The 25,947-nt window shown below is 41.6% G+C and overlaps 2 protein-coding genes across 2 annotated transcripts in view; both read left to right on the plus strand.

The window, feature by feature from the left end:
* The window catches only part of LOC133409989 (potassium voltage-gated channel subfamily KQT member 2-like), a 57,251-nt gene extending 41,891 nt beyond the window's left edge, over nt 1-15,360 (plus strand). Inside the window, exons 9-16 of the mRNA XM_061690661.1 lie at nt 4,054-4,298; nt 4,936-5,044; nt 7,319-7,450; nt 7,670-7,795; nt 8,432-8,447; nt 8,991-9,076; nt 10,415-10,541; nt 10,654-15,360. Of these exons, the coding sequence (XP_061546645.1) occupies nt 4,054-4,298; nt 4,936-5,044; nt 7,319-7,450; nt 7,670-7,795; nt 8,432-8,447; nt 8,991-9,076; nt 10,415-10,541; nt 10,654-11,505 (1,693 nt within the window). The 3' untranslated portion in view covers nt 11,506-15,360. The remainder of the gene's footprint in view (nt 1-4,053; nt 4,299-4,935; nt 5,045-7,318; nt 7,451-7,669; nt 7,796-8,431; nt 8,448-8,990; nt 9,077-10,414; nt 10,542-10,653) is intronic.
* Nucleotides 15,361-16,218: 858 nt separating this feature from the next.
* ddx43 (DEAD (Asp-Glu-Ala-Asp) box polypeptide 43) lies at nt 16,219-25,822 on the plus strand. The gene is made up of 16 exons (XM_061690389.1): nt 16,219-16,549; nt 17,241-17,296; nt 18,638-18,755; nt 18,829-19,008; nt 20,073-20,154; nt 20,241-20,400; nt 21,992-22,110; nt 22,184-22,294; nt 23,285-23,426; nt 23,523-23,623; nt 23,959-24,046; nt 24,214-24,341; nt 24,681-24,790; nt 25,089-25,227; nt 25,293-25,380; nt 25,445-25,822. The coding sequence occupies exons 1-16, from the start codon at nt 16,219-16,221 to the stop codon at nt 25,595-25,597; spliced, it is 2,106 nt and encodes a 701-aa protein (XP_061546373.1). The 3' UTR covers nt 25,598-25,822.
* Nucleotides 25,823-25,947: the final 125 nt, after the last annotated feature.

Here is a 25,947-nt window from a genome sequence, read left to right on the forward strand (position 1 = left end):
GCTTTACCTAGCTAGGCTTCCCGAGCGCGCCTGTCACTTACTTGGATGTTCTCCCGTATTAATCCTCTGCAATACTGACCTCTCTCCTCCTTTGTCTCCTCCTTCTCATCTTTGTCGTCGCACTAACCTTTGAAGGAAAGAGCAGGGCGAGACCGCTTACAGGTTTGTACCACACATACATACACGCACATACTACGCAGTTTTCAAGGCGACATTTTTGCAGGCATTTTCGCTTGTTCAGACTCCAAGGGTTGTTTGATCGGTGAATTGAAGTTGAGCAGGCGGTGCGTGAGTGTGAATGATAAGAACGAATAGAAGAGCTGGAGGAATAATAGTGCATTTGCAGACCTGAATGTAAACAAAAGTCAGCAGGAATAGTCAGCAGCATTGTGTGTGGCAACTATACGCGACTAATGCATACATGTACTATATATGCAGATGTAATTGGCACATATACATGAATAATAAATTCTATGCTGTATATACAAATGTCAACATAAGCTAGCAAGAATAGTCAGCAGCGATGTACGACTCAACTGTACATGAATAATAATTACTTTGTAGAATTGTAGAAGAATAGGCAGCAGCAGTGGATATGACAAATATATGTGAATAAATAATGATATACAAAAGGCACCAATAATAGTCAGCGGCGTTGTAAATACAACGGTATGTTGTGGTTTCCAATTGGAAATTTGGCATTGAATCCAACTCCTGAGATAAATCAAGTTTAAAGCGGGAGAAAGTTGCTTTCCGACAGAAGGTTTAATAAGCCTAATTGAGTTTTTGCGCTCTGTCAACATTTGGCAGCCGAGCCAACAGCTTCTGAAGACATTTTAACTTTTAATTTTACATTTTTTTTTTTTTTTTACACTCAGTAAAGCAACACAAGCAAATGTGCGTGTCATCCTCAAGTGCGACGGGACATTTAATTAGGCCCGCTCACAACCACATCCAGCATTGCAAGCCCTCATAAATCCCTGGTTTGAATTAGGCTTTCCTTTTTTAGGAACACAAAGCCCAATTTGCACTCGCGGCATTGTAATTACACGCACCTTTTTTACAACAGCGCTATTATTCCCTGCCTTTGCACATAAACAGCCGCTTTGCTTTTGTTTCAGACGCCAAAGTGTAAATACTGTCGTTGGGGGAGCTTTTTTTGAGCCATTTGAGCTGTTCTAAGGACAAATGAATGGCCTTTATGGCCCCGCACAAATTTTTATTTCAAACTAGCCATATTTAACACAACATTGTTGTCTGCATCGTCATCGGGGGATGTGCTGCTTGACTTTTTCTGTCTTCCATTTTGATTTGTTTGGCGTGATATCCTTGTCACTTTAATGTTGTTAATGTTGATGTTAACTTCAAAGGCATACGTTACTACACAGTCTTTCGAAATGTACTTTTCACTAAAATTGCTATAATAATTACGGGGGTATCCTAAACAGATGGGTGACGCTTTATTGTGTAGCTTTTTCCCCCCCTATGCCATCAATGTGGGCAGAGCATGGCGTCAAAGTTTAATGATCAGAGGATTCTCAAAAAGTTTTTTGTTTTTTTTTAAATAGCCCCCTTACACCAGCTTCACCGATAAAAGTGAAATTGGGTGGAATTGTCTATTGTCGCAGAATGCACAGCAAAAAAATTCAAGGACCCCTGGCCAGAGTTAAACAGGAAGTCGTCCATTTTGGTTTTGAGCATCAATTTTGGGCTCGTACTTCGAAAAACTCCAACTAGGGAATTAAAAAAAAAAAGTCCCAATCGGAAGAAGGTATCCTAGAGAACGGTAAGATTGGTTACTAGTGTCACGTGTGGGGAGTTACAATGCACCTAACTGGTCATTGTTCCGAACGGTGGAGATGATTGCCATTAGCCATGTGGAGATCGTTAGCCTAATAGCATAATAGTCACATTAAGAACAATTTAAAAAACAAGAAAAAAACAATTTTTAGCAAGCCCATTGGTATTGTTCTATTGATTTAGTAATGGTAGCAATTATGCTATTAGGCTAACGAAATGGTTTAGCACTATTAAGCCATCTTTAGTACTGTTACCTGCTCTATTTTTTACAAGTTTCCACTACTAGTAGTTATTGTTCTATTTCTGTTGGCTTGGGAGCTGGTATTGAACACGCTCTTGCCTTGAACAACCTCTGTCCGCTTTTGTAACTATATTACAGTTTATTACAGCACAACGTTAAAACGCTACACTCGGAATGAGTGCGACGGGGCACGAGTTGGTCGTGCGCCTGCGGAGGCCACAGTTTAATTAACTCACACCTTGCCACTGGGTGCCATGTTTATGAAAAAAAAAGAGCCCCATGTCGTGCGTTGGATAGGAAAAAAGGAAAAAGATTTCCCTCACGGCCACCAAAAGCCAACACGGCAAATCACAGCGACAACCCATGACGCCAAGACTCTGTTCCTTTATTGTGCTTACCCAGCACCAATATGGCAGACGTGTGCATGTAGGTGTGTGTGTGTGTGTGTGTGTGTGTGTCTGTGTGTGTGTGGCTGAGGGACTTCTATTCCCATCTACACCTGTTTTAATATCCTCTTCCTCTTCCCATGCGCTCTAGCGAGAGTCGCGGGACGTTCTTCCGAAGGTATACTAGGAAATACAGGAGGTACTTCCCAGCATCCCGGCTGCCCTGTCCCTAAACTAATCTAAGTGAAGCGCACCACAAACTGCGGGAATGACTAACTCATAGCATGGACTATAAGACATACTTTTTGTTTTACATCAAATCCTGCAGAATTCTTAGTTGAACTGGGAATTTATATGGGAAATTTGGACCAAGCACTCTGACTTGGTAAGCTGTATAGTGCCTAACTAATGTATTAGAAAAGCATCAAATGTAAGGTTTATGCCACAGCAATGGTAATTATCAATTTTTTTGGATGAGACCGTAATGATTAATACACCAGTGTGTAAAATCAATTTAATTCAAATAATGCACAAATCTTAGCTTTTTTCTTCTCCGTCCTTGGCCCTGCTGCATTGCATGCTGGTCCTTTTTGATTCAATTGCATTTAGCACTTGTCGGCTGAAGACTCTCATGTGCATCATGTGCATTTTCCAAGACCTCCAAAAGTGTTTTCTGTAGCCTTTCAGCGTTTTGTGTGAGACTTCAGCTGGAACGTCTCATGGATTGTAAGGCTGGCTTGCTTTTTGCCGCTCATGTTTGTCTCCGTAGTGCTGGGAATAGTTTGAAAATTCAGCCCCCAAAGACGGTTTTAATGAGCAACATGATATTTAGTCAGCACGTCTATAATAGGTTTTCGCTGAGATGACACAGGAAGTCAGCCATTTTGGCCTGAAACTGCCATTTTAGGGTCGTTTCGGCACTTTTACAAGGTCCGTCGAAGGCAAACGTCTGCTGGAATATATTAAAACATTCAGCCCCCTAAAGTCAGTTTCACTTAGCAACATGATATTTGGTCGGCCTGTTTATCATGAGTACACCCACAAAAAAAGTCTTAAGAAGCCATGCCTGAAAAGAAAGAAAAGATAGGAAATCTACCATTTTGGTTTGGATTGGCCAGATTTAGGGAAGGTAGGCCATTTCACAGGATCCTTCAAAGCCAAATTTCTCCTACTGGAATTTTTTTTTTTTTTTTTTAAATCAGCCCCTGAAGCCTGCTTAATTTAGCAATGTGAAATTTGGTAGGCACGTCTATCAAAAGTAGACCCACCAAAACAAAAGTCTCATGAAGCGATGTCTGAAAATACACAGGAAGTCTGCCATTGTGCTTTGAATTGGCCATTTTAAGGTCAAAGGTCTTGCGTGTGATCACTGTCCTGCGCTGAAGAGTTTTAACAACTCTGCAAATTCAGTGTCTTGTCATGAGAAGTAGATTATAGTGCAGATTATTGTCTGATGGCAGCGTGTTGTGGGCCTGGTGGCCAAACTGGCTCTCTCTCTTTGGTTTGGGGCATGTCAACTGGGTGACGTTCAGTATGAAGGACACACCAGAGCACTTCATAACGTTGTCCATTTTCTTCTCTCCACCTGAAATCACCTCATTCCATCGCCAACCTCCGCCCTCGCAGTCAAAAGTTGAGCTTCAAAGAGCGGGTCCGCATGGCGAGCCCGCGGGGGCAGACCGTGAAAAGTCGCCAGGCGTCCGTCAACGACCGCCAGCGGTGTTCCCCCGGCAACGAGGCGGCGAGCGGCGGTGGCGAGCTGATGGGCCAAAGCCCCGCCAAGGTGCAAAAGAGCTGGAGCTTCAACGACCGCACACGATTCAGACCCTCGCTCAGGCTCAAGAGCCAGGCGCGCAACACAGCTTCGGACGGTGAGCTCCACTGAATGAGTTTTTTTTTTTTGTGAGGTTCCCTCACCGGATAGTCGGTACTGGTTGCCACACAAGACAACAAAGACAAGAATGAGTTTGTGCGTGTGTAGCCCCACAATACCAGAAAGAAAGGGCTGTATGTTTTGGAGTCGCTGCACACGTTGCATGACAGCTGCACAATACTACAAAGGCAAGAATCTGTATGTGTTGTGTGTGTGTCATCGTGTAGTCTGTTCCTGCAAATCCAAAATGTGACAACGGCAAGAAGTGTGTGTGTGCCTTGAGCTCCCACAATGTGTAGTCTGCGTTGATAACGCCACAACATTATGAAATTCCACTACTTAACATATCGCACTTAACTAGTAACATGTAGTGGTCCTACTAGTATGCCATAGTTGTCCTTCCAGTGTGCACAAATGTCTTACAGCAGTGAAAAAACATAATAGTTTTAAGTCAGTTGGTCTACGAATGCACCCAATTCATTCTAATAGTGCACTGAATTGTATTACAAGTGAGGACAAAGAGCGTACTACTACATGAACCTTAATTAAGATGGATATCAAGGATGCTGAATAAATTGCTCAAACAGGTTTTTGTGTTCAGACTCGGAAGACCGTGTTCTTATTTTGTCCTCCAGTGGACGCCGGCATGACCACGGAGGATTCCCAGGACGAGCGAGGCTGCCACTGCGACGTCACGGCCGAAGACCTGTCCGCTCCCCTCAAGGCGGTCATCAGAGCTGTCAGGTGAGACCTTCGAGAACTCCCGTCCGCCTCATGGAAAGCAACACAACACAATTGTGCAGCAGCCTCTGATGCCTCTCAGTTTGTGTAGATGAGTACAAAAAAAAAAAAAAAAGCATCCAGCAAAAATGAAATATATACTTTGAAAACAGCCAACTTACAGTAACACCACTGCGCTGTTGTTGTTTTTTTTATTTTTTTTTATTTTTTTTTACACTTTTGGGGTTGGATTTTAAGCCATTTGTAGTCTACATGGAGATGGTTAGGAATCAAAACACTGCAGGACCAAGTGCCCAGTTTCCATTTAATGCCTATATCCAATTTAATGCTAGTGCGAATGCTTGTTTTGTCAATATGTGCCCTGCGATTGGCTGGCGACCAGCGCAGGGTGTACCCGCCTCTGCTTTGTGTAGCTCCTCTCACAAACACAATGAATACACGTTTAAGAATCGACATCAACTGCATCGTGTGACACAAAACCCAAACTGGTTAACCACCGTGCCACCCAAATCATCAGAACAATATTTGTAACTAAGCTCGTAGTGATAATTGTTTGATTTCTTCATCCAGTATCGCATTAGTTTATATTAGTGGGAATGGTTGTTTGTCCATATGTGCCCTGTGATTGGCTAGCAATCAGTCCATGGGTGTATCTGCGTCTCCTCCGTGTAGCTCCTTTCACAAGCACAATGAATACATGTTTAAATCAACAATTAAGCTCATAGTGATGCATAGTGGATTTATTCGTCCAGTATTGCGTTATTTAATGTGAGTGTGAAAGGTCGTTTGTCTATATCTGCCCTGGGGATTGGCTGGCTACCAGTCCAGGGTGTGACCCACCTCTTGCCCAAAGAATTCTTCCCATGGTTGTCCTAGTGTAGGATTTGAGAGCAAGTCTGACTGTTGAGGTACCACCACCACATCCCCCCCCCCCCACCATGAGGCCTCATCCTCCTGCAAGCTTTCCCAGGGTGTCAGGTTGAGGGTCCGACATCGCTTCTCCCCCGGTGGGCACAGTTTGAACAGAGGCTCATCTGTCACCTCTCAGCGGGGAAGGCGGGCAAGTACGGAGCCCACAAGGAATGGGGGGGGGGGCCAACGAAGCAAATGCGCAGATCGGCTTACCCGCGTCAATATTATTCAGTCGGTAAACACGTCACACACAAGAGTACCAGGGAGCTTTGGTTTCCTCTCATGATGTTGACATTCGCACAATGTTTGCTTTGTTAAGCACAAGAAGCAACAGGAACTTTTCTGCTTTGAAACTGCTACCCTCTTCTGTTTTTTTGCAGTCATTACGCCGCAGGCTCTATCCTATGAATGGGGCTTTATGATTTTGGGTTACTTACCTGTATGTGGTCCATTGTCAAACAGTTGTCTATAATGTACAGGCTACTGTACACTTTGAATATTTATAACTAGCATACAAGTGTAAAATGTAGTTAACCACTACAAAGCTAGCTAAATTTACATAAAACTACTCACCCTTCGATAGAGGTTCTACAACTTGAAAATAGAACATCATGATTATCATGACAAAAATTATCAGTATTATCATGATATTACTGAAGGAAATATAAACGAAAAATAGCTTACATGCTCTGAAATCCAAAAGCATTGCAGCACATTTTGATTCATAAATGCAAGAACATATCAAATTGGCACCCGCAATGATCTTTTGGACATTAGAAATTGTAAAAAGCAACAGTGATTAAAAGTGATTATTCACCCATGCAAGACCCCAAGAAATGTACTTGAAATAATTAAGACTACGGTGATATATTTAATAGTAGTGGAACTATCAAAAGATGAATCTCAGTAATTAGAGCCTCTTATTAATTAGTCTCCATCCATCCAACAACTGAATTAGATTTTGGTTGATGGATTGACCAAAATTTAAAAATGTAGTCAAAAGTCTTAATTTTCTATTAGGATACTAAATACGCAAACCAATAAGTGCCAATTTTAACAAAGTAATTCTACTTTTTTAAAATTGACAATTCAGATAAGAAAAAAATCATGATTCAGTTAGAAGGTATTGCACATAAAATTTCAAGAAAACTAATTCAATACATTTTTATTAAAAGTTTTTGAAAATTAAATTAAAATGTATTGAACTTTCATTCATTCATTCATCTTCCGTTCCGCTTCTCCTCACTCGGGTCGCGGGCGTGCCGGAGCCTATCCCAGCAATCTTCGCGCGAGACACGGGTGCTAGCGCCAGGCTTCGTTTCACGCTACATTTGTCGCTTGAATGCAATTGTGTGTTTTGTTCAGAATCATGAGTTTCCACGTGGCCAAGAAGAAGTTCAAGGAGACGCTGCGTCCGTACGACGTGAAGGACGTGATCGAGCAGTACTCCGCGGGACACCTGGACATGCTGTGTCGCATCAAGAGCCTCCAGACCAGGTCACAAAATCAACCCCCTGCCTTCATCTCACGCCTTTTAACTTTCCTTTTTCAAATATTTTGTTTTTTTTCCCCCCAACCGAGTTGTACAGGTTATTAATGGTGTGTAGTTTTGAAATTTTCATTATTTTTTTTTATATCCCAAAAACCTAGCATTTGAACAGGGGTGTGTAGACTTTTTATATCCACCGTATGCGCCATCTGTTTTGTCTCCCTCAGACTAGATACTGTTGTAGGTCCTGCTCCGAGGCCCCTCAGCAGGCACGTCAAGACCTTTTCCTCCCCGTCCCTGCATTTGTATTACAGTCAGGCCCGGAGGAAGTCCTCTGCACCGGGGTTAGACCCGTTCAACTCGTCTGATGCTCCCTCAACTAACACAATACTAATGTCTATAAATTATAATGTCACCATATTCAGCCCCTCACACGCACAACCCAGCCGAGGCCGGATTTTGCTCGTAACTGTGAAATAAATGACGTCAGTATCTGGTGTGACAGCGCGGGAGAAGTGAGTGTCGGGTGTTAAACTTCGCACCCCCATTCCGGCTGTCCGCTCGTCCCTTTCACACAGCCGCAGTCCTGTCTCTGTTACACCTTTTATTCTACCTTTAAACCCGCCAATTGCGGGTTAATTTCGACCTTCCCGTCAACCTTCGGGACCTTTGACTACAGCCAGCTTGGACGGCCAGTGTGAAAGGAGCTTCTGATATTATTTCCCCAAGATCAGATATCGCTGAGTTGGCTTGATCCCACTATTACGTGACAGTAGCTTTCACACAGAACAGTGACACAGTGTGAAAGGGGCTTCTGAAACTACCTCCGAAGAGAGGGAATAGCCACGTTGGTAACCGCGACACAGGGAAAGGATAGTTTTGACAGTGTGAAAGGGGCTTGCTTCTCATCCCCCTATTTCATGTTGGTTGGGACATTTCACACAACAGTGACAGAAAAATTCTGTGAAAAAGCTTGCTTTAAATGGTAGTGCGAAAGGGGCTTCTGTAACTACCTCCTAAGACAGACAAATGCCTGGTTGGTACCTTTAACACAAAACCGGAACACAAGAAAAGGACAGCTTTAACAGTCCGAAAGGGGCTTGTGATACTACCTCACAATGGCAGGTTGACTCTGCGCCCCCCTTTCTATGTTGGTACCTTTCACACAGCGCAGCAAATGAGGAGAAAGGCACTTTAACATGCAGTGTGACAGGAGCTATTGAATCTACTTCCAAAGCCGGGAAATTGCCTTCGTACCCACATTCCGCATTTTGAACTTACAGGCCACAACATTAGGTACACCGGCACAATGTAATGAGTTTAATGGGCAAACGATAGTATAGGATAACTGCACTAACATAGTGTCTGTTTTCTCTGTGTGTATGGCATGGACAGTGGTGCAGTGTCTGCTATTGTAGAGCTTTGTAGATGACATATCATCATCATAATTATAAAAATAATAGTATGTTATAGTAATGTGTTGTAATGGTTGTAATGTCCGTGTGTGTTTGCGTGTGTGACGCTGGTGTTTCTGCTGTCTCCAGACAGGCCAACTTGAGTAGTCGACTCAGGAACATGTCCTCCCCCGCCCTGCATTACAATTACGGCAACAGGAAGAAGAGCTCGGCCTCAGGGTTGCCCTTCTTTTTGTTTTTTGTTTTGATTTGTTTCGTTAATGATTACCATTTATTGGATTTTTAGTTCTTTAGCTTTTCCTGTAACGTGAGTGCAACACATTGATTAACCGCCTTGCAGGATGGTTGCGGTTTGCATGTGCAAAATGCAGAGATGGATGGGAATGGTGGTGGATGTGGAAATGTTGAAACGTGTATTGCATCATAACACTTCGGGGATCATTAAGCATCTCCCGGTTCAAATAGACCCGAGCACATTATCGCGGTTCCTGAAAAATGAACATAACAGGAGGTTTCTACTTAAAAAGAACCCAAATATACGTAAAAATGAAAAGGATCAAATATAAGGCCAACACTAGGAGATTATTCTTTTTTTTTTTAATATTGAGAATTTTTTTTTTCTTCCAGATTTTCTAGTAACTTTAAAATGGGTCAGTTTCTCAGCTTAATTTAACAGGGGGGTAAATTATTGTACAGTATTGTGTTTATGTAAATTACAAATGAGGTTTTTTTATATATAATGAAAAAGAAAGATAAATATTTGTTCCCATTTTTTTGTACCTCTTTTTAAATATGTTTTTTCGAGATTTTCTAGAAAGTTAAACAGGGTTCAGTTTGACCGCCAAGATAACAGGAAGACAGTCTGTCGTTTGACGCTTAAAAAATAAATACATCTGGATTTGTAAACTTGATAATTGGTCATTTTGATCTGCAACTTGAATTGAGGGTTTATCACTTCAACAAAAAAATCAGGTAGCCAGTCTTTTGACGATGACAAAAGAAAAACCTGAATTTGTAAACTTTATAATGGGTCAGTTTGACCTGCAACATAACAGGAGGGTGACAATAAAAGTACAATTCAACTAAAATTATGTTTAAACAATGGCCAGTACTTGGAATTTTAAAAAATATTTTCTTCTGTATTTGTAGACTTTATAACGGGTCAATTTGACCCACAACCTAGCAGGAGAGTTAAATACAAAGTAGCCAGCCCTTGGATGGGATTTGTTCAATTGCATCACATGAATGCATCACATTGTTGCCGTTCTTCTTGGGACTTTTGCTTTTGGTGAATAATTGGTGGAATTGCATGTACATGAGTGAAGATGAGTACTGTATGTTGTTTCGAGAAGAAATAACCATCAAATCTGCACGTTTATGTGAGTATTCCTGGAAAAGCGATCATGCAATGAAGTATGCTTCCCCCCACCCCCTGTTTACATACTAACCCTAGCGTCCAGGTTTACTCTTCAACCTGAAAGATGTACGCCGCCGCCTCGACTTCTATTCATTGTTGTCCGTTGTGTTTACACCGATGTGTGTGTTTGTGTGCGTCAGGGTGGACCAAATCCTGGGAAAAGGCCAAATTGCCGTGGAGAAGAAGATGAAGGACAAACTCAACCCGGACGGAGATGCTCACGACGGCGTCAGCATGCTGGGCCGCGTGTGTAAAGTGGAGAGGCAGGTGAGGAGGAAAAACAATGAAACACCAAACGAGGAACCCAACATTTCTAGTTACTTAGTTGGTCGGTTGGTTGGTTGGTTGGTTGGTTAGCTGGTTTCCCTCTTGCTTCCAGGTTTCTTCCATCGAGTCCAAGTTGGACTCCCTGCTGGACGTGTATCGCCAAGTCCTCCAACGAGGTCCGTCTGCGTTGGCCCTGTCCTCCCTGCCCCTCTTCGAGCTGGACCGGCACCGCGACTCCGACTACCCGACCTCCATCCTGGACCGGGACCCGCCCTCCCCGCAAGGAAGTGACGGCAACGCCCGCCCGAGGGGACTGCGTCTCATCCTGCCCCCGGCCGACAGCGACGAGGGCCCCCCGGACTCTGCGCCTCCGTCCTACCCGCCGTCCACCGCCTCGCTTTCTCCGTCGCCCCTGCTGCCGCCCGACAGCCCCTACCCCACGCTGGTCACCCCCAACGGCGCCAGGCGGGCGCATTTCCCCGACCTGCCTCCTCCGCCTCTTTCCGCTGGGGGCTTCACCCTCCAGTTGCCTCCCGTCATGCACCCCTCCCACCTGCGCTGCCCCGTCCCGGACGGCGCGGTAGCCCACGGGGGCGGCCCGGGCCCCTCCGTCGTGGTGGGACCCGGCGAGGAGCCCGGCTTCGTGCAACTACGGGAGAAGCCCGGCTCCAAATCCGACGCCGCCTGGAGGCGACACATGAGCCTGGAGGTGGACCCCCTGCTCGTGTTGTCGCCGGGCGACGTCCCGTCGGCTCCCGACTGGGGCGCCCTCGGGAAGTCCCTTTCCATGCACAATCTCAATCGGCACGGCGAAGACGACTGGAGCGGGAGCGGACTCTTCATTTGCGAGCGCAAACTGGCGGCCGCCGGCGATCATTCGGACTCTGACAGGAGCCCAGCTGCGGACCAGGATGCGCTCGCTCCAGACTTCCTCGGTCAGTCGCCGCGTATCCAGCTGGCATGACCACACACACACACACTCATACAGTCACTGTATGCCACTCTTGGGGAGGCCACTTTAAAACCCTTTCTACAGGAGATGACTTATTGCTTGCGATTGTACAATTTCTTGCTATAGTTTGTTCATTTTCATCAACTATGTCTCAAACGATGTAATTCATAGGCAAAAGAAACACCTTGATACACTACTTGCAAAATCTTCATGGCAATTTCAGGATGAACCTAAATTACACCACAGTGAATGATAGTTTACAGAGGTTCAAATTGTGTTCGCCTGTCAAGCTTCTAGTGAAGTTTAGGTTCTTCCGGAAATTTCACCCAAAAGCCCTTTTGTGAGTGGCGTATCTGTGAAAACGACCAAATGCATGTTAGGCAAATGCAGAGAATTTGTCAAAGGTAATTTGAAACCAATATACAGCTGGAAAAAGAACAAAATACTGTATGAGTAAATTACTAAAAACTATGGCAGAAAAATTGGGATTTCATGAGCATGTTTGAATATAATCTAACATTAAAAGCAGGTAACACGGAATTGCGAGTCAGCATTAAATGATGAATGAATATAGCTATAGTTGTGACAAGCAAATGCATGACTAATATAATTAATATACCTTAAAAAATTGGGGAGGAAAATATGATTTCATTAGAGTATTTAAGTTTAAATCAGATGCAAAACGGGAAAGAAATTAAGGAAAATCACAGAGAATCATTGGACAATGATTTATAAAAATAGCTTCATTTATTTTGGAAAATGCAGGTATAAGTAATATACCCCCAAAAAATATGCCAGGGAAATATGAGTTCATGAGGATATTTGAAGATTAAAAGCAAATTAAAACTTAAATTTAAAGCAGATTTCAATTAAAAACAAGGAACTGTAAGTCACATTTATTTGGAATAAATATGTCAGGCAAATGCAGAGAAATTATGAAATCAACGTGAAAAAGTCTAACACAGAAGCATATAAAAAAAGAGAAGTATGTTAGAAAGATTAGGAATTTTTTTACATTGGTCAAAATTTAAAAAGCAGCAGATGAGCGTTGATTACATTTTCTTGATGGATTAATTCGTAAAGTCCCGATTATTTTTTAATATGTTTGAATTCATTCATATATACTAATATAAATTGATCAGAGGATGTTTGGGAGGATGGAGCCCAGCTTCTTCTTTCCATAACGTCGTTGAGAGTGAATCAACAGCGCCTCTGCTGGTTGAAACCGAGTAGAACACTCCATCTCGTCACCATAAAGAACATCGCCACAAAAATGAAAATTCCACAACAAATATCAGTTCTTAAAAAAAAATTCTTCTGCCCATCCCTCATCAACGATGAATTATGACTTGTACCGTTGTTGTTTATTGCAATTTAAATTATCATTCACTCGCTCTCTTAGTCTCTCACCAAATGTCTTTAATCATGCTGCGTTTAAAAAAGAAAAAGTGCATGCCGAACTGAAATATTCACAGTAATAATGACTATAATTATAATACTACAGGCCTAAAACATACTGTAACTTACAGTTAGCATGGCAATATGTATTCAGGACACGGACGTCTTTATGGAAAGTCATTTCAGCATTTATTCCATCAGTGCACTAGTAGACCGACTCGGCTTATGAGTAGAATGCCTGTTTGACTAGTAAAAAAAAAATTCCCACTACTGTATGTCAGTTCTGCACATTTGTAGGACAATTTGGCTTATTAGAAGGACAATTACATGTTAATAGTGAGGCAAAACTAATAATGCAAATTGTGGTGCTACTAGCAAGGTCCAGGAGGCTACTAGTAACTGACACATGACGAACAGTTGGGGCGAGTAGTGTTACATGTGCAGCACGGTAATTTACTAGGAAGGTTTAATTGTGTACTAATAGGGCAAAAGTGGCACTATTAGTGGGGGAAAAAAACATTACTGGAAGGAAACAGTGGTTCGACTAGCGCGCTGTAGTCGTCGTACTAGTGCGACGAAGTGTCCTACTAATAAGAACAAACATCGTACTAGTACAGGGACCTGAAGCCGGATACCAAGGACATGGAATACATTTTCAAAGGCTTTCCAATATGTTTGTTTACGACACTAGTGAACCAATTTGACTGGTGGTTTGATTTTGATGCCGCGTACGCGATGTACGCTACATGTCGCAATGCTAACAGGGAGAGAAGGCTCTGCACTGCATGTTGTCTCCCCAGAACACTAAACGTTACTTTAAATATCTATAAATTATATTCTTAATCATTTGATTGTAGATAGAACTTTTTAAAGATTTGGATTGAATTTCATGTCCAACTTTTGTTGACAACCCCTGTATTTGGGTGCTGGTGGCCTGCATGTATTAATGACAATGAAGCCACACCCCCTGAAATGCGGCCTGGCCAATCCCACCGCAAAGCTTTTTTTTTTTTTACATATTGGATATATTGTGCTCATTTAAAAGCTTATTAAAGCGAACCCCTGTGTATAGAACATTTTCAAACAACGTACAGAGGAAGAACAAACAACAAAATTCACTTCCACTTCATATATTCTCTCTGCACTATGGGAACAACAACTACTCTATTACAGGAGCTGAATTGGAGACCTTCTCTTCCTCTTCTTGTTGCTCTTAATTTCGCTGCACCTCTTCCAGTAGACTTCAGTGCTGCGAAATTCAGACTTGTCTGTACACCGTAAACCCATAGAAAAACAATTGCTGAAAAATCTACGATATAGCGCGGGCGCGTGAATCATGAAGTTGCACGTGGATTTTTAGAAGCAAAACTAACACAAGATAAACGCAAGGCTCTTGATGAAGCTGTTGGGCTGTCAAAAATCAACTCGTTTGCGCGCCGATATTGTTACATTATCTGTAAAGTTAACCCGGATGCTAATGCCAAGGCTAGCTATGTGCTCCGATTCGCAACGTACGCAACTGCTAATTTATTTATTTTTTTTAAATATGATAATAAAATGAAATATTGACAATTAGCGTTACATGTGCTCAATGCAAAGCGGTAAACCAATGTCAAAATGTGGCATGTTTAAAAAAAAAAATATTAAGTTGTTTAAAAAATACACAGGAAGATAAGTGAGATTTTTCTGTGAATCATTTGACACGATGTTCAAGAAAACATACTTGGAAAAGTCACATTTTGGGTGCCGTTTTTTATGTATGAACACATATTTGTGTTGCAGTCTGTGACAACGAGGCCCAGCTTTTAAACCCTTTTTGAAAAATTGTGCATCTTGTTAAAATCTTCCTATTTCAACTGTTAAGAACGTTCTTCTATTGCTCGAGTCTCAGATTGCCTATGAAATGATTCACAGTAGTCTTAAATGTATTTAACGCGTCATGGACTAACCTCATTCCCCCTCCATTATATTCTAATGTTTGCCTAGTAACAAGACTGTAGTATTTTTTTAACAGGCCAGTGTATTTAAATATGTTGTTGCTGGTGCAATGGAATACAAAAAGTACAGTGGAAAGAGCGCGTGGAGCCTGAAAATGTGACACACCACACTAGTTGAATGTGTCTTAATGTCGGAGAATATTGCTTGAACTGAGAAATAATTTGCGTTTAAGAATCTGTTCATTGCTTAATGGTGCCTTTTTATTTGTGGAGTCTCCCAATAGATGCCACCTTATATGTTTATCCGTCTACTAATTTGGGGATCATTTGTCAATCTAGTTCATTTAACTCACATAGCTCTCACTACAGATTTTTTTTTTTTTTTTAAATAATGCATTTTCTCTATACTGCTTGAATGGTAATTTATTGTTTATTATTACACAACGGGCCTTAAAAAAGCTTGACAATGTTAACACTATTTTTACGTTAAAATTAATTTATTACAGGTGCACATTATAATTATCTGTATGAGAAAAAGCCAAAATGATTTTATTATTCTTTAATAAAACATTTTAATTGAATGTCTTTACAGTGTTTGTCTTTTATTTTAAAGGGGGTGGACTTAAAACAGTCCCCAGGTGTCATAATAACATTTCTGTGACATGATTTCAAACATCATAACAACGTTAGTTAGCTCATGCAGCTCTGCTTACCTTTTGGCCGCCTCAACAAAGTAATTATTTCGCTCTATAACTTCGACGAGTCTCGCGGCCAAGTTATTGGTTGAGAGACTAGAAGGGGTCCTTATTATGTAAATTAGACAAATTGTGAGTTTTAGAATTGAGAAGGGCTGGCTCACAGACACATTTTCACAAATGGACAGATAAATAAAGATTAACTTGACTGTTTAATTTTACACTTGAAAGGCACTCCAGAGACCCAAATATTTGTATACAAACATTATAAAGTGCATTTTTTAATTTCCCTTTTTATAAATAATGTCACAAGCCAAAGCAACCTATGCTTGTGTTGCCTTTTCTCAATGACGGTAAAACTATGTTTTTGTCGATTATGGTAAAGTTGAGCGGATAATACACTTTATTTTCCCCAGTCAGGCAACATTATTAATCCCAGTGGGTCAATGATTTTAATCTCTCCAGACCTTTTTGCTGTATCAAAACAACCATGTCTGAATTGGGGTGGGGGGTCTAATTTAATCTAATCTAATCTAATCAATCTAATTTATTAATATCGTGTCCGTATTTGATTTAATGCCATTTCCGAAAGGAATTAAGGCTGAAGTGAGACATTTCGAAGGGTCCGTGAAGGCGTCATCTTGATTGACAACTCCTGGCTTTGGAAATTTGGAGCTCAATTTGAAAAAAAAAAAATGTCGGACTGGGAAGAGGACGAAAACGAGCCTTGTACGCCAAAACCCACAGCCACCAAATGGACGCCTCCGAGTGACCTGACGCTCTGTGGAAGTATTGCCTTTGGTGTACAGAACAAGAGCAAACTAGAAGCTTTTAGGGAGAAAAGAGGGAACTATTACGCGGGCGGTGGACGTGGACGACGCGAGTACCAAGGTGGGGGAAATGATGGCCGCTCTTTTTCCCGGAGTGACGAACGAGGACCCGACGGAAGACGACGATTTGGGGATGAAAAGTCCAATTCACCCGTCACTATCACCGTGGAAAGTGGCCTGGTTGGGAGAATAATTGGTTTGTTTGTCGCTGTGACCGAAAATTAACCAAATTTACGTAAAAGACGAAGCACGGCGTTCATGTATTTGCAATGGCGACCAGTAGCAAAGTTAGCTTCGAGGCTACGCTAAAGCTTCTCTGATGACCTACAATGAAATTGTATTAATGTATTCCTAATAGCCTTTTTAGCCGACATTATTTTAGCAATAGGAGTGTTAACTAATCAGATTTCATATTCGTCTACCAGGGCCAGTTGGCTGGCCCACAATAGTGATGCATTTTTTTGTATACCAGCTTTAGATTGGTTAGTCAGAGCAAAACTGTCCAACTAGCAAAACACGTCTGTAGTGATCTACACACATTAATACATTTCATAATCAGAAACCCTAGGGAGTGTTGTATATTTATTTAAATGTTTCGTTTTTGGTCATGTCATTGGACAAATATTGATTGTGAACTGCTCCAGATGATGCACATGACACAGTTGTGTGCTGTTACTTTGCGATATTGGATAGTATTTTATTGATGCTTTTGAAATGTTACTTGATAGTGATTGTGTTAAGAAGTGCAATAAATTGGATAAGTCCCCACTGAAGGCGCAGGTACCAAATGCACTTCCCAACAATGGCTACACTTGGCTTTTTGCTTCACCCGTTGACCAATTGTGATTAGTTTAAGTTAAACTAAACTGATTTAATTTTGTTTTAAGGCCGCGGAGGAGCTAAAAAACGGGAATTGGAGGTGAATACAGGTGCGAGAATCAAGGCAAGTTGACAGGTTCTTATGTCTACGGTGTTTATTGTGTGACAGCAGACTAATTTATATACATTGACAATAAAGCACATTGTTGCACAGCTTTAAGGAGTAACGGATGTCACTGTTGTCACATTTTATTTACTTGAACTGTTTATGGCACGGTGAACAACTGCTGAGCACATCCGCCTCACAGTTCTGAGGACCGGGATTTAAATCCCGGCCCCGCCTGTGTGGAGTTTGCATGTTCTCCCCGTGCCTGCGTGTGGGTTTTCTCTGGGTACTCCGGTTTCCGCCCACATCCCCAAAAACGTGCATGGTAGGTTAGTGTATTTTCACGAACATAAGGCTCAAGGAAATGCTCCCAGTCATTCAAGCGGAGCCCTCATCAAAGTCTCACAACAACATTTATAGATTTTGGAACTCTGTGCACACATAAGGCGTGCCGCATTATAAGGTGGTCCGTCCATTTTGGAGAAAATTTAAGACTTTTAAGTGCGCCTGATGGTTGAAGACTCTAAATTGCCCGTAGGTGTGAATGTAAGTGCAAATGGTTGTTTGTTTATATGTGCCCTGCGATTGGCTGGCAACCAGGGTGTACCCCGCCTCTCGCCCAAAAATAGCTGAGATAGGCTCCAGCGTGCCCGCGACCCGAGTGAGGATATGCGGTACAGAAAATGGATGGATGAACTGTTTACTGGAAATATAATAGCATTTAAATTACTATTATACTCCCAAAGAGCTGTCCTGCTCCTCCATGGGACCCGAAGCAAAATTTGATTTTGGGCCCCTCTAATTCTGCCAACAATATCTCTTATTGACACTTCTTCCAGTAGTTACACTGTTGCATCTGTGCAGCTCTGGCAGTGCTGTTTACATGATCCTATCCTATATTTATGTTGTTTTTTTTGTCTAAAGTTAGCAATCTCAGCTTCAAGAGCAGACTGGGCTTGATTTATAGCAGTGATGACCAACCACTGTGACGAGGCACACTAATCATCAAGTGTGCTGTGAGATAATCCAGTTTAATTTACTTTCTCAAAATTATTATTTATTTACTACAAATAATGAAACTTTATACTGTATATAAATGCCCGCCACAAATAGAAACAGACTCAACAATTAAATGCTCTTCCACTAGAATTCATTTAAACGCTTGTTTGGTATCAGGATCAATTAAGCAAATCCCATAAAAGGTGGTGTGTGGGGGGGGCACATTTTTTTTTATGTTGTCATATAATTTTTTTAAGTATTTATTTTAAGGCAATACTGTACAGCACTAGTTAAGAATATATTTAAATGCAATTCAGGCATCTTTTCTTGGGTTTTAACTCCTGTTATTGTGTACCGCAGATCAACGGCGGCGCGAATGGGGCCGAGGTGCTTATCTTTGGACCTTCTGCCGCTCAGCAGAAGGCCAAAGAGATGATGGAAGAGCTGGTGGCCGACAGGAACCCTCGATCCCACAGCGGTGAGTTGAACAGAGTCCACTGATCTTAAATGAAAGCACTTCAACAGGGTCTTTGTTGGAATCGATGTGTCAGGAGGTTATGGAGGAAGAAGAGGTAATGGAGGCGGATATGGAAGAAGAGGAGGAGGAGGAAGCGGCTCGGTGTGGTCCGATGTACAATTACAGTCAGCAGATGTGGCCCCCGCCCGTGCGTCCGTAGACTGGATCAACATTCGGGAGAACATGCACAAGTATGAAGAGATGAAATGGAAAGGTGAGGAATTGGCACACAGTCGCCAAAGTACACATACATGTGATATACAAATTCATTTAGTCCTAATTCACATCAAATTCGGGATCATAGCTGTCCATAGTAGTACAAATAAAAAGCAGCTCAAAAAGTTGCATTTGGATGCTATCAAATTGTGTGTAACAGTACTAGAGATGTCAACACGGGACAAAAGTTGTAACTCTTTCATCTTTTTATAATTTTGACGAAGTTGGGACAATTTATTTTCTTCATAGATTCAGTGTCATCCAAAAGATGACAGTTCAATTTGGCTAATTTTATTTTGACATAAATTACAATAAAATGTTTCATTTGAGCTAATAAAATGTTTCATTTGAGTTGACCTTTCTTAATTTATTTTGTAAGTTTCTTAATAAATATAAATTAAAAAGTTAAGTTTCATTTGAGATGGCCTTTATTTCTTTTTTTAATAATTACAAAATAGAAACCAGTTTGATTTTAGTTTATTGTCATTTGTTTAAAAATAATTTTTTGTTTTTAGTAAATACACATTTAAAAGTATGACTAGTTTAATGTGAGCTGACAATACATATATATACATTACATTGTTTTTATTTAAACCTGCTCCCTATATGAATTGCGCTGAGACAACTTCTGTTGTGACTTGGTGCTCTATAAAAATGCAATTGAATTCAATTGCATTTTTATAGCATTGAAATTTTTGTAACACATTCAAATAAAAAATAAGCGTTCATTTGAGCTAAACTTAAAAAAATTAACAGCAGCAAGAATTCTTTTTATGATGTTTAATGCAAGCTAAACTGGTTTTCTTTTTTTACATATATAAATACAACACATTAAATATAGCAAATATAAATTTGTTGACACTTTCTTTTAAAATTACCTTAAATATACATACATGCATACAGTGTATGTGTGTGTGTATATATATATATATATATATAAAAGTTTCTATCGGACAAGCTGATTGCTTTTTGTAGTTGTCAAGCTACTTTTATTATCCATGTACGTATAAAAAAATTATCATAACCAATTGGAGCGTCTAATCTTGTGTGCTAATCTTTCAGACCTGCCGCCCATGAAGAAGAATTTCTACACGGAGGCCGAGGGCGTTTCCCTCCTCACCGATGAAGAAGTCCAAGATTGGAGGTAAATAATAAAGCATGTTTTTCTTCTTTTATTTAATTTTTTTGCTTATGGGCTGGCAAAATATTTTTGTCACATTTTCCCCACAGGAAGGAAAACAACAATGTATTTGTGGACGACCTCGTGGACGGCGGGAAGAAACGGGCCATCCCAAATCCCTGCCGGAGCTTTCTGGAGGCCTTTGAGCGTTACCCGGAAATCATGGACAACATCCATCGGGTCGGCTTCGTCAAACCGACTCCCATCCAGGTAGACACTGGTATCCATGGGCTTTACTGTTCTTCACTGGATCATGAAACTCAAAGAAAGAAAAGCTCGTTACACTTTGAAGTCAACTGACAGTCAGGTAAATGCCCAGTGTAATTAATACATCAACCACCCCTGGATGCTGCTAAAAACAACACGGTATTGTAGACATACATTTTACCTTTTAATTTTGTTTTAGAAATTTACAATTTTTATTTAACCCTAATTTTGTAAACAAATTTAAATACTATGTCAGACCTTGTTATTCATATCATACATATTTTAAATGGCTATTTAACCTTTATTCTGTAGATTTTTTTTTTTTTTTTAAATAACACTGAAGTGAAGTGGAAATGTTTGATTACGAAATATGCCTTTTTCAATTTGTATTTAATATTTATATTTTGTAAAATAATATAAATTGGAAAATAAATTACGCTTGGAAACAATGAAAATGTGAAACAGGCCTTTTTCAAAATTCTCTTGATATTTTGTCGATAAATCACACTTGGGCACGGTGGTGGATTGGTGAGCACATCTGCCTCACGATTCTGAGAACTGGGGTTCAAATCCCGGCCCCGCCTGTGTGGTGTTTACGTGTTCTTACCGTGCCTGGGTGGGTTTTCTCCGGGCACTCCGGTTTCCTCCCACATCCCAAAAACATGCGTCGTAGGTTGATTGAGGACTCTAAATTGCTCGTAGGTGTGAATGTGAGTGTGAATGGTTGTTTGTTTCTATGTGCCCTGCGATTGGCTAGCGACCGGTTCAGGGTGTACCCCGCCTCCCGCCGAAGATAGCTGGGATAGGCTCCAGCAGCCCGTGACCCTAGTGAGGATAAGCGCTAAAGAATTGGATGGATGGATAGATGGATGGATGGAGATCACACTTGTGGGGGAAACAATGTAAATTACATTACTACAGTACATCAGACCTTTTTAGTCATATTTGACCTTTTTATTATGTAAAAATAATATAATAAGGATCACACTTGTAGGGGAAAATAACACAGATCTGATCGGTATCGGCCGATAATTAGCATTTTATGCGGATTGGCTTTGTCATAAGCTGATCAATGACGTCATTGATCGGCTCCGCAACTCAAACGTGACCGTATACACTCGTTACCATGGCGACGACAGCAACAATGGATCGCGCGTGTATTGTGTTGGTCAAAAAAAGAACAAAATGGGGGAAAACGTGGTGGTGGTCACCAGTGCTCGGGAGAGGACACTCTTTTAAGGATTGCTTGAGTTACGATCACGTACTTTTAATACGATACGGCTCGCAAGCAGGTAACAAAAAGTTATGTAGCCTAGCAAGCTAGTGCTAGCACTAACGGTTGGACGTAAACATACCAGTGTTCTATCGAATCAACACCAATGTATGTAATTACTATTGTAGCATTTTTTTATTTTATTTTTTCTCCCGCCCCTCCAAAACCCACTACAACATTTTTGTGACTATTTGTTTGCCAAGTGCTGGAAGAGCTTGAGAAATCATCTTGGAAAAACCATGGAAAGGCTGTAGTTATGATGTTTTTCTTAGTATTTATTGCCTTAACTGGTTTATTTCCTGTATATGCTGCTTTCATCAGTCGCAGGCATGGCCGGTGCTGTTGAGCGGGGAGGACCTGATCGCCATCGCTCAAACGGGAACGGGCAAAACTTTGGCTTACCTGCTGCCCGGATTGATCCACATGGACGGACAACCCGTGTGAGGACCACAACTGTTCGTTTGTCCTTGTTAAGGCACGTGAAGGATTATTTGACACCGTGTTTGTTCATAGACCTCGGTCAGAGCGCGAAGGACCCGGCATGCTGGTGCTGACTCCCACCAGAGAGCTGGCCTTGCAGATTGAAGAGGAGTGCGGCAAGTATCGCTACAAAGGTTATAAAAGGTCAGCATGCTTGCGTAGGGTACAGCGAGCCTCCGTTTATCGCGGGAGATATGTTCCAGACGCACCCGCAATTAGGGGAAAATCTGCATTGTAGAATGGCCATATAAAGCTTAATTGTGAATTTGTTCCCTCTATAAAGTCCCATTTGTAGTGCCTGCCTGGGGTGGTCATATATAATAATTACAGTGGTGCCTTGAGATATGAGTAAAATTTGTAGTGTGACCACACTCAGAACTCTAGCACTCATATCTAAAATCATATTTCTAATTGAAATAATGGAAATCTCATTAATCTGTTCCAGCCCCCCAAATGAAAACAACAAATAATGTTGTAATGTGTTTTTTAATAAGAAAAATTGCACTCTATAATATTGTACTGTACTAAAATATACAATAATGACAGAATGAAATAGACTGTAAAGAATTAAACGGCTTTTGCTTCAATTCAATGCACATTTTGCTGCCTCTTCTGGTTTGCATGCCTTGGTCACCTGTGAGCAGTACAATACAGGCATATGAATATACAGTGCAGTGGACCCCCACATACTCAAGGTTCGGCATCCGCGGATTCGCCTGTTTGAGGATTTTTCTTTTTTAAAAATTTTTTTAAATTATTTTTTCAATTTAAATTATGTATTTGTTTTGTCTTTTTCTCCAAAAGCGCTCCTTTGTGCTTTATCCATTCTTATTTAAGCATTTGGTGCGGTAAAAAAAGTTTTGTTTTTTTCGATGTGATTATAATAGGTGTGAATTAACCACAGATTTTCACGGTCAGGTCTGGCCTGGTACTTATCCCCGCGAATAGCAGGGGTCCATTGTACATGTGTAAGCTGCCGTAATAGTCGTTTTTCGTAGCGGATAAAGAAATATATAAAATCGCTTTAAAATCTGCAAAATCTCAGTAGCGCAAACAGTGTACTGCGAAATAGCAGGGAAACACTATGTTGCCATAAATACCAGGCTGTGTTGTGTTCTCTCTGTCGTCTCTCAGCATCTGCATCTATGGCGGCGGCGACAGAAGGAGTCAGGTCTACCTGGTGAAGGGCGGCGTGGACATCGCCATCGCCACGCCAGGACGACTAAACGATCTGCAGATGAACGAGCTCATCAGTCTACGCTGCATCACCTACTTGGTTCGACGTCTTTGTCTGTTTCGGTTTTAGCCACCGTTTTTAGGTGCATTCCTTTATTACTGTTGTAAATTGCGTGTGTCTAATGACTTCAAAAAGGTGCTGGACGAAGCGGACCGGATGCTGGACATGGGCTTTGAACCCCAGATCATGAAGATTCTGCTGGACATCCGGCCCGACAGACAGACCGTCATGACAAGGTATTAAACGTATTTGTCAACTGGAGCCCAATCGTTGAACTGTCCCAAACTTATATTGACGGTTAGAGGTGGAAGAGCGTCTCACCCAACTTGTCTGTGAAATTCTGTTTCAACTAAGATGTTGAGATTTTCTTTAGGGGTCACTGTTGTCTACAGTACTACTATTCACCATTCAGACCATGTAAAAAGATGTTGCAACTTGGTGCTTTGCTACTGGAATGATAATGCAAACTTAAGTCTTTGCTCTTTGTGTAATGAGCTAATTCCATAATAAAAAGTTATAATTTCTCAACTATGATATTTGCTGATACAGTGAACCATGTGACCTGTTTCAGTGCCACTTGGCCCACAGGGGTGAGACGTTTGGCCAAATCGTACCTCAAGAATCCCATGATGGTTTTTGTGGGCACCTTGGATTTGGCTGTAAGTGAAGAAGACCTGTCAAGCACACTCATACATCTCATTTTAGCATCATAAAGAATCGTTTAAAGTTTTTTTTGGGGTGGGGGGGGGGGAATCCAATTGAAAGTAAGAAAGCCGATTATGAATAGAACATAAAAATATGAATTAATTGGTCAACTGTCTGGCAGGCTGTAGGTACGGTGGAGCAGACTGTGCTGGTGCTGCATGAAGATGACAAGAAGTCCTACCTGTTTGGCTTCATCGGGAACTTGCTACCTGAGGATAAAGTCCTCATCTTTGTTGGCAAGAAGATCAAGTAAGTGTGGCGTAAAAGTTTCAAAGTAAGCGTTCAACTTTCAAGGGGTTGGGATTTCAAAGTTGAGTTTCAAGACTGGGTTGAGGTTTCATATTAAGGTGTTAAACTACGGTTTGAGTTTCTAATTAAAGTTTCAAACCATTGTTCATGTTTCAAAGTAGGATGTGAAGCTGAAGTTAGGGTTTCAAATTTGTCTTTCCCAGACAATTATTTGGCATTTACTTCAGAAAACGTGTGAGTCTCAGAACATCACTATTAATAATGTATTAGCTGTCCATACAGATGCCTAGCTAAAATGATCCAGACTGATAGAATTAAAAACCTGTTACCTCTCCTCAGGTGTGATGACCTGTCCAGTGACATGTGTCTTCAAGGTCTGGCCGTTCAAAGTCTCCATGGCGACCGGGAGCAGTGTGATCGGGAGGAGGCGCTCAAGGACTTTAAAGATGGTAAACCACAGGAGAGGAAATGTATTGCCTTAAATGGCTCATCCATTTTCTGTACCGTTCATCCTCATTAGGGTTGCGAGTGAGAGCTATCCCAGTTTATTTGGGACGGGAGTTAAGGTCTACCCTGGACTGGTCGCCAGCCAATCGCAGGGCACATATAGACAAACAACCATTCACACCTATTGACAATTTTGTCCAAGCTGGGCTCACCATTGGACCAGCAGTATGTGGGGCGCAGACATCAAATATGACTAACAATGTATTTGATTTTGGGTTCTTATATTTTGGCATCTGCCAGGTCGCGTTCGCATCCTGGTGGCCACGGACTTGGCGTCTCGTGGCTTGGACGTCCACGACATCACGCACGTTGTTAACTACGACTTCCCGCGAAACATCGAGGAGTACGTGCACCGTGTGGGCCGCACCGGACGAGCAGGGTGAGGCTGGGAAAAATGCCTTTGTCACTGAAAAGTGGTCCTTAATTTACGCTGATATGATCCAGACGCTCCGGAGCTGCTGTTACCCTGGTAACGAGAGAAAACTGGAGGATGGCACCGGAGCTGATTCCCATTCTGGAGCGGTCGGGGCAGGTTAGCCCAGAGTGATGCTTTTATCATGTCAAACAAACAAGTCACAATGTAAATGGGCCTGCAGGATGTCCCAGTGGAGCTGGTGCAAATGGCGGAACGATATGAGAACCACAAAAGGGAGAAGATGTTCCCACCTCCCAGAGATCGAGGCAGTCGAGACGGAGGACGAGATGGACGAGGAGGAGGCAGGGTTCGTGGCCAAAACTGGGGATTGTAGTCGGTCTTCCTCTTCAAAGTGAGTCAGCTCATCAAGCACAGGTATAGAGTGGTCTATATACAGCAGGGATGTCAAACTCATTTTTGTCACGGGCCACATTGTTGTTATGGTTTCTCTTGGATGGCCATTATAACGATGAACCCATATACTGTAAATGTATGATCGCCGCATATCACATATACACAACAAATAAATGGATAACTAGTTTTGAAATCAGAAGCCAGTAAAAGATTGAACTAGTTTTCAATTTATTTTAAAAGGTAGATTTAAAGCAAAAAATGCTTGCAATATCTCGTTAGTAGCAGATTGACGGCTTTAAAAGTCAAATATCCATGTTAACTGGGAGGGCT

The sequence above is a fragment of the Phycodurus eques genome, chromosome 11 (genome assembly GCF_024500275.1).
Source record: "Phycodurus eques isolate BA_2022a chromosome 11, UOR_Pequ_1.1, whole genome shotgun sequence".
In the NCBI taxonomy this organism is placed as follows: domain Eukaryota; kingdom Metazoa; phylum Chordata; class Actinopteri; order Syngnathiformes; family Syngnathidae; genus Phycodurus; species Phycodurus eques.

Coding starts and splice junctions, on each gene's coding strand:
- ddx43 (XM_061690389.1), top strand. CDS start 16,219: ATGTCGGACTGGGAAGAGGACGAAAACGAGCCTTGTACGCCAAAACCC. Junction 18,756..18,828: donor GAACCCTCGATCCCACAGCG/GTGAGTTGAACA, acceptor TCGATGTGTCAG/GAGGTTATGGAGGAAGAAGA. Junction 24,342..24,680: donor TTTGTTGGCAAGAAGATCAA/GTAAGTGTGGCG, acceptor ACCTCTCCTCAG/GTGTGATGACCTGTCCAGTG.